This window comes from Herpailurus yagouaroundi, unplaced genomic scaffold, assembly GCF_014898765.1.
Source record: "Herpailurus yagouaroundi ecotype Mexico unplaced genomic scaffold, PumYag 159, whole genome shotgun sequence".
In the NCBI taxonomy this organism is placed as follows: Eukaryota; Metazoa; Chordata; class Mammalia; order Carnivora; family Felidae; genus Herpailurus; species Herpailurus yagouaroundi.
Genome location: NW_024412400.1, coordinates 44,777,957 through 44,786,387, shown reverse-complemented (window position 1 = coordinate 44,786,387; position 8,431 = coordinate 44,777,957). Strand labels below are relative to the sequence as shown.

The 8,431-nt window shown below is 37.0% G+C and overlaps 2 protein-coding genes across 8 annotated transcripts in view; one reads left to right on the top strand and one right to left on the bottom strand.

Annotated features, from left to right (window-relative positions):
- The window catches only part of RNF13 (ring finger protein 13), a 169,811-nt gene that overhangs the window by 62,821 nt on the left and 98,559 nt on the right, over positions 1–8,431 (bottom strand). For all 6 annotated transcript variants that reach the window (XM_040480463.1, XM_040480465.1, XM_040480462.1 and 3 more), the window contains one exon: positions 4,696–4,786. In XM_040480463.1, the coding sequence (XP_040336397.1) occupies positions 4,696–4,786 (91 nt within the window). The remainder of the gene's footprint in view (positions 1–4,695; positions 4,787–8,431) is intronic.
- Positions 1–8,431, top strand: part of PFN2 (profilin 2) — a 90,669-nt gene that overhangs the window by 71,837 nt on the left and 10,401 nt on the right. The window lies entirely within an intron of this gene.

Genomic DNA, 8,431 nt, shown 5'->3' with positions numbered 1-8,431 from the left:
GGGGAGAGAGAGAGAGAGAGAGAGAGAGAGAGAGAGAGAGAGAGAGAGAATGAATATCTTAATCAGGCTCTATGCCCAGCACAGAGCCAGACGCAGGGGCTCAATCCCACAACCCTGGGATCATGATCTGAGCTAAAATCAAGAGCTGAATGCTCAACTGAGTGAGCCACTCAGGTGCCCTGATATTTTTATATGTAAAAATATCTTCTAGTGATATATTCTGAGATGTTTACAGTTGAGATGACAGGATGTCTGGAACTTGCTTCAAAAGAATCTCGGTGTGGGGAAGAAAGATTGAAGGGGTGGGGTTGGAGGGTGGATAGTCAAAAAAATTGACCACAGGTTGACAACTTTGAAACTGAACAATCAGATTCATTATACTCATCTCTCCACTTTTAAATACTCTTGGAAGTTTTCATAATAAAAAACAGAATAAATAACAAGTGTTGGCAAGGATATGGAGAAAGGGGAACTCCCATGCACTGCTGGTGGGAATGTAAACTGGTACAATGACTGTGGAAAACAGTATGGGGTTTCCTTGAGAAATTAAAACTAGAGGGATGCCTGAGTGGCTCAGTCGGTTAAGCATACGACTTCAGCTCAGGTCATGATCTCGCAGTGAGTGAGTTCGGGTCCCGCATCAGGCTCTGTGCTGACAGCTCGGAACCTGGAGCCTGCTTCAGATTCTGTGTCTCCCTCTCTCTGCTCTTCCTCCACTCACGCTCTGTCTCTCTCTCTCAAAGATGAATAAATGTTAAAAAAAAAAAAAAGAAAAATAGAAATGCCGTATGATCCAGTGATCCACTACTGGATATTTACCCAAAGAAAACAAAAATACTAATTCAAAAAGAAACATGCACCCCTATGCTTATTGCAGCATTATTTATAATCCCTAAGATATGGAAGTAGCCCAAGTGTCCATCAATAGGTGAATGGATAAAAAATATGTGGTATGTATGTGTACATACACAGAAACACACAAACATACACACACACAATGGAATGTTACTCAACTATTAAAAAAGAATAAAATCTTGCCATGTAACAACATGGATGGACCTAGAGGGTATTATGCTAAGTGAAGTCAGACAAAGAAAGACAAATACCAAAATGTTTCACTTATATGTGGAATCTAAAAAACAAAACAAGCAAAAACACAGATTCTTAAATACAGAAACTGGTGGTTGCCAGAGGGGAGGTACGGAGGGGGATGGGTGAAAGAGGCAAAGGGGATTAAGACGACAAACTCCTAGTTATAAAACAAGTCATAGAGATAAAGTACAGCACAGGGAATATGGTCAATAATACTGTAATAGCACTGGACAGTCACAAATGGGGACTACACTTATCGTGCTGAGCAGTGAGCAATGAACAGAATTATTGAATCACTATGTTGTACCCCTGAAACTATTATAACATTATGTATGTTACACAACATACAACAGTATGTCAACTATGCTTCAATAATAATTCTCTTAAAGTAGAATAAATTAATGGGTGGGTGGGTAGGCAGGTAGGCGAGCAGGCAGACTGACAGGCCAGCTCACAGATGGATAAGGGAGATGTGTACGTACTTGTTTACAGTCCCTTCTGCACAACTCTGAAACCTAAAAAGTTTTAAAAAATCATGTTGCCTGGGGGTGTCTGAGTGGCCCAGTTAGTTAAGTGTCCAACTCTCTCTGCCCCTCCCTTGCTCATGTTCTTTCTCTCTCAAGATAAATAAATACTTAAAAAAAAATCATGTTGGCAATTCATCTGACAGTCAACATGAGCTGAGCTGATAAAAATACTCATGCATTCATTGTAGATGTATGTATATAATTTGTTTGATTATGGGAGGCTGCCTCAAACTCTATTTGGAACGGTACTTAACTTCTAAAAATCCCCCACAAGACATCTGTCCCACAAGTTAAGTTAAGGGATTCTGTGGACTTATGATACCATGGAAGGGTCGAAATATTATGTAAATAAAGCATGCTATAAAATACTATGTAGGAGCACCTGGGTGGCTCAGTCAGTTGAGCGTCCAACTTTAGCTCAGGTCATGATCTCACAGCTTGTGGGTTCGAGCCCCACGTCAGGCTCTGTGCTGACAGCTCGGAGCCTGGAGCCTGCTTCAGATTCTGTGCCTCCCTTTCACTCTGCCCCAACCCACTTACATTCTGTCTCTGTCTCTCCCAAAAAAAAAAAAAAAAAAAAAATTAAAAAATTAAAAAAAAAAAATAAAATAGTATGTATTGTACGTTCTATTTTATAAGCACATCATCATGTAACAATGTGAGTATTCAAATACGGGAAAAGTTTAACACTTTTTATTTTTTTTTATTTTTATTTTTTTTAAAATTTTTTTTTTCAACGTTTATTTATTTTTTTTTAGGACAGAGAGAGACAGAGCATGAACAGGGGAGGGGCAGAGAGAGAGGGAGACACAGAATCGGAAACAGGCTCCAGGCTCTGAGCCATCCGCCCAGAGCCTGACGCGGGGCTCGAACTCCCGGACCTCGAGATCGTGACCTGGCTGAAGTCGGACGCTTAACCGACTGCGCCACCCAGGCGCCCCAGTTTAACACTTTTTAAACAGTAGCTGCTGTTGTTAGAGAATAGCATCATCGGACTTTCATTTTGATGCTTTATATTTCTGAAATTTTCTATGCTTTACTAGCATGTATATATTACTTTTTAATTTAAAAAGTCATGATTTTATAATTAAAACTAAAAAAGACTTTATAGTACATATTAAAGTATACGGAATTTTTCTAAATGAGGGGACAATATTGAGGTAAAAGTATTAGTTCTCCCCTCTACTAACTTAACAAACACAGCTGACAAAATAGCATCTTGCATAACTTTTTTTTAAAAGTTACTTATTTTGGGAGAGAGTGAGTGGGGGAAGGGCAAAGAAAGAGGGAGAAAGAGAGAATCCCAAACAGGCTCTGCACTGACAGTGTAGCACTTGAACTGCAGGACTTGAACTCATGAACCATGAGGTCATGACCTGAAACAAAGTCGGACGCTTAACAGACCAAGCCATCCAGGCACGCCTTGTATAACTATTTTTAATACAACATCCAAAATTATGTTCTTGACCTTAAAATAGATGTTCTGAGACTATAATATGTGAACAATATTTTAAATATCAAAACTGCATGGGGAAAATGCCAAAAACAGCAATAGAAAAACTTTCCCTCTTCTTTTTATATATTTTCTAACTCAAATGTTGGTGGATTTTCCCACCTAAATAATCAGGATTGGATTTTATTTTGCCAGTTTTCTCTTTTGGAAAATGTAGAGAATAAGAGATAATAACAACCTCTAGAGGGTTGCTGTAAAGATTAAATGGATAACAAATGTAAAAGTCTTACTTTCATGAGTGCTGGCACTTGCTAAGTACTCAATAAACATTACTGCTTTTATTACTAATATTGTTATTATTGTTCTTCGTCAAAAACCTGTTCCTGCCCATTATATGTTCCACAGAAGCAGCTCTGAAGTGCTAACTGCAATGTTTTCTATATTAGATGAAATACCTGTGCCTTAGTTTCAAAAGGTTGTGTTACTGGAAATGCAAGCTGATGCAGCCACTCTGGGAAACAGTATGGAGGTTCCTCAAAAAATTAAAAATAGAACCACCCTACAACCCAGCAATTGCACTACTAGGCATTTATCCAAGGGATACAGGTGTGTGGTTTCGAAGGGATACGTGCACCCCAGTGTTTATACCAGCACTATCCACAATAGCCAAAGTATGGAAAGAGCCCAATGTCCATCGACAGATGAATGGAGAAGGAAGATGTGGTATATATATACAATGGAATATTTCTCAGCAATCAAAAAGAATGAAATCTTGCCATTTGCAATTACGTGGATGGAACTGGAGGGTATTATGCAAAGTGAAATTAGTCCGAGAAAGACAAAAATCATATGACTTCACTCATATGAGGACGTTAAGAGACAAAACAGATGAACATAAGGGAAGCAAAAGTAATATAAAAACAGAGAGGGGGACAAAACTGAAGAGACTCATAAATATGGAGAACAAGCTGAGGGTTACGGGAGGGGCTGTGGGAGGGGGGATGGGCTAAATGGGGAAGGGGCACTAAGGATCTACTCCTGAAATCATTGTTGCACTGTATGCTAACTAATTTGGATGTAAATTTAAAAAAATAAAAAATTAAATTAAAAAAGAATTTGGGAAGGAAAAAAAAAGGTTGTGTTACCCTCATAAGGTGATTTGTGGTAGAAATTCCATACAGAAGCTTTTATTCCAAATGAAACCTTTTAAACTTGAAAACAAACTTTATGCCTTTATAAAAACCAAGTCAATAACACACTGTTTTGGACTGTGTTTATAAAATAGCAAATCTCTTTTTAATAAAATACAAATGTCTAATGATAAATATAAATCACATTGTTTCTAAATACCAATGGTTTGATTAAATGATAAAAGGGAAAGTTTTATCTTTTTAGCAACATGAGTACCTTAGGCTCTCTAGAGTGAGCATATTTTCAATATGTAATAATGCACAGAGAAATTATTATAATAAAGTCTTATAATCATTATGACTTAAGAGAGAACTTAATTTAGCACAATAGAGTTCATTTTAAAACACAACCTTGGTTATAACTAACATAGTTCTACCCTAATATAAAGGAGAATTTTAAGCTACATGATTATTTTTCATATCCATTACTTACCCTTTTTCATATGTGAATTCATCTTTCAGGGAATTAGCTGATGATTCCCCAATAAAGACAGATGGAATGTCAATTTTCTTTAGCACATCAACTGTATAAAATAATAATAAAATTATTCTTAAAAGCCCATACTCAGTGTACAATCAACTTTACTTTCTTCATAATAGCAGCAAACATAACTGGAAACAATTACAATAAATTCAAATTGGTTGATTTTCCTGATTGCAGATTTATACCATCATCAATCTCAGTGGTTGAGAAATACTGTTACATTTGCAATAACAAAAGCTAACATTCTGCATACATACATTACCTACTACCTCAATAGTCCCATGATGATTGGGATAATCATTTTTAATATTTCCTTTCAATTTATTCCTCTTTAGACACAATTAACTCTTAGAAAAGGAAGAAAATATTTTAAGTTTTATTTCCACAAATAACTTAATTCCTAAATGAAAAAGTAAAAAAGCTTTTTTTACATACCCATTCCCAGGAGAGGTATAGGCCAAAAAATGTAAGAAAAGACCACTTTACAAAAGTCTCAAAAATGACACCACACATCTATGACTTTCCAGAGTGAAGGGCTGACAGGAGTTGAGAAAGGGCATAAAATAGGAAAGCTGGGTAAATTTCTACTTCCTCCTAAGCCTGGAGTTCATTGGAAAGCTTTGTTTTGTTTGGTGTCTTAACAAACTGGACTCATACCTATATTGCAAAACCAAAATCAAATGCCAACGGAAGAGAAGTTTGAAAAATTACCCATTACTCAGGAAGATCCTCTTAAAGTTACAATAGAAAAAGAAGTCTTATTTTTAGCTGTGAGTTAATTTAACAAATATGGCTTTAGAGAAAGTCCATTTGTTTCCATTACATTTTCACAATAACTTTGTTCTACATTTCCTTTAAAAAACACACACACACATTTGTTATTTATTTTCAAAAGGGGGGGGGAGGACACCAGAAGAAAACCAAAACCAACTATAATCCTTCCCACCTGAAGACAAAGGTTCTATTTGAAGTAATAAACAGTTCTATAAGTTTCAACAAGTACATTTTTCACTCCTAGATTATTGTTTTATGCAAATATAGTCATTCACTCCACACATTCCCATTCTCTCTCTCTCTCTCTCTCTCTCTCTCTCTCTCTCTCTCTCATACACATACCCATATAAGCCCCAGGAGGGTAGGAACCTAAATGGTTAATAAAGGAATATTTAATCACTATTTTTATATCAGTGGGATCAATAAAAATTTTATTTTTTTGTATCAATGGGATCATATAATAATGGAAAAAAGTACAAGCTTTTTTTCACTCAATGATACACCTCAGATATCCTGTCATGTCAATAATTATTAGAAGTGATATAACTTCTTTGAGTTATCATATCTAAAGAGATGTAAAAAGTTCCTCCTTTTAGTCAGAAGAAGAGGGGAAATGTATGCAAATATGAATAGCCCTCTTGGAGACTTTGCAACATTACTCATCTACAGAAAACAAAACCAAACATGTTCTAGTTCACAAAATACTTTTAAAAACACTAAATTTTAATTCTAATCCACAAAACAATCCTGAAGTATACATTGCAGATAGTATTATCATGGTATCATAGACAAATGATAATTTAAATGGCCAGCCCCAACCTCTCCAGATTCATATATCCAATTGCCTGTTCAGTATCTCCACTTGATTAGCTAATAGGTGTTTCAAACAATGTTTCTCAAGCAGAACTCTCAAAGTCTCTTTCCTTTCAATCAGCTCTACTCCTACCTAGTCCTTTTCATCTGGGTAAACAACATTTGGTATTCACCTAGTTTCTCAGGCCGAGCATCTTGGAATCATTCTTGACTCCTCCCTTTCCTTATTCCTTCTATCAAATCCTATCAACTTCAAAATATATCCATAATTCTATCACCTCTTATCAGTCACTTCTAATACTCCAGATCACCATCACCTCTGGCAACATTCTGACTGGTCTCTTCCTAGGCACTCCTGCCCATCTTTCACCTTCAATCTGTTCTCCAAAGAGATCCAAAGTGATCCTTTTAAAATAAAAGATCAGGGGCTGAATGGCTCAGTGTCCGACTTAGGCTTACCTCATGATCTCAGGGCTGGTAGCTGGTGAGCCTGCATCAGGCTCTGTGCTGACAACTCAGTCTGGAGTCTGCTTCAGATTCTGTCTGTGTCTTTCTGTGCCCCTCCCCTGCTCACGCACTGTCTCTGTCTCTGTCTCTCTCCCCTGACTCTCTCTCTAATACAAGTAAACACACATACACACATAAATAATTTTTTAAATTCCTTATAAAGTAAAAGATCACTTCAAACCTCTATTTAAAAGGTACACAGAACAAATTCCGAAGTTCTATAAATACCCCCTCTCTAACCTCATCCTCTGCCACTCTCTCTGCCTTGTTCACTCTACTCCAGCCAAGGTGGCTTTCTGCCACATCTTGAAAACACCAAAGATGCTTTATCTTTGAAGCTTTGCATTTTCTTGCTGTTCCCTTTCCTTGGAACACTGCTCCAGAAATCTGCATGGCTCAGCCTCTCACGGTAGACCTAATTCAAATGTCAAAGCCTCATAGAAGCCTTCTCTGACCACCCTATCTAAAACGGCCACTCTCCTCTAGTCCTTGCCTTGCTACATACCTTCAGCCTGACAGGATTTTCTTTAAAGCACTTATCACTACTTGACATGCAGCATATCTCTTTGATTTTGTGCTCATTTCCTCTCTTCCACCCTAGAATGTAATAACAGCAGTAATGATAACAGCTGAATAACCATTAAAGGATTATTATTTTGCTGCTATTATATAATTTATAATGAATATACAATAATATAATTATTAGGTAATAGCTAAGTAACCACTACATGATTGCTAAAAAGCAGGAGTCTTCTAGATGGTTTATACATCTGAATTCATTCAATCTTCAACAACAACCCAATGAGTGAAGTACTGTTATCATTCCCATTTTACAGATCAAAGAAGTGAGGGACAGAGATGTAAAGTAACATATGCAAGATTGCATAGCTAGAAGGCAGTCCAGCTGCAATTCAAACCCTGGCAGGCAGTACCCAGAAGCCACACTGTTAAATGCTGCATTCTGCTACATCAATGAAAGATATGAGAGCAGAGCCTTCAACTGAATTATTCCCTGCTGTAGTCACAGTGCCTAAAACAATACCTGAGGAGTACACTGTCAAAAACTACTTGTTGAAGGAAGACAGTAAGGAAAAGAGGAGAAGAAACAAACTTGGACATATTGATAACTTGCCCTGGTAAAATAATTAGGAATTTTCATAGCCAAGACTCAAACTTGGGGCTCTACCTCCTAACCTAGGCTCTTGCAACTCTGCCATGGCATGGGTTTTCTCATACGCCTGCTTTTATATGATCTTCACTACCTTGTCAGGTCAAATAAGAATTAAAATTATTCACACTTTTACAGAGGAAAGTAAAGGGCTTAAAAGGTTAAGTTAACTTTCCCAAAGGCACAGGCTAGTTCACGTATCAACTAACCTAGAAGAATAAATCCCGCTTCTGTGATTGGGTGTTTTCTCCATCACATTCTGCCTCCTAACAGTGACAAATGTATTGGCTCCACTGAGCGAACCCATCCTATGTTCTAGCTGAAATAAAAACAAATTCTTTGTGTGAAATGTCTGTATCAAGGGGCTTTTAAAATTTGCTTTTGTTTTTAGATACTAGAATGTTTGCTCTTAGGAGAACATGT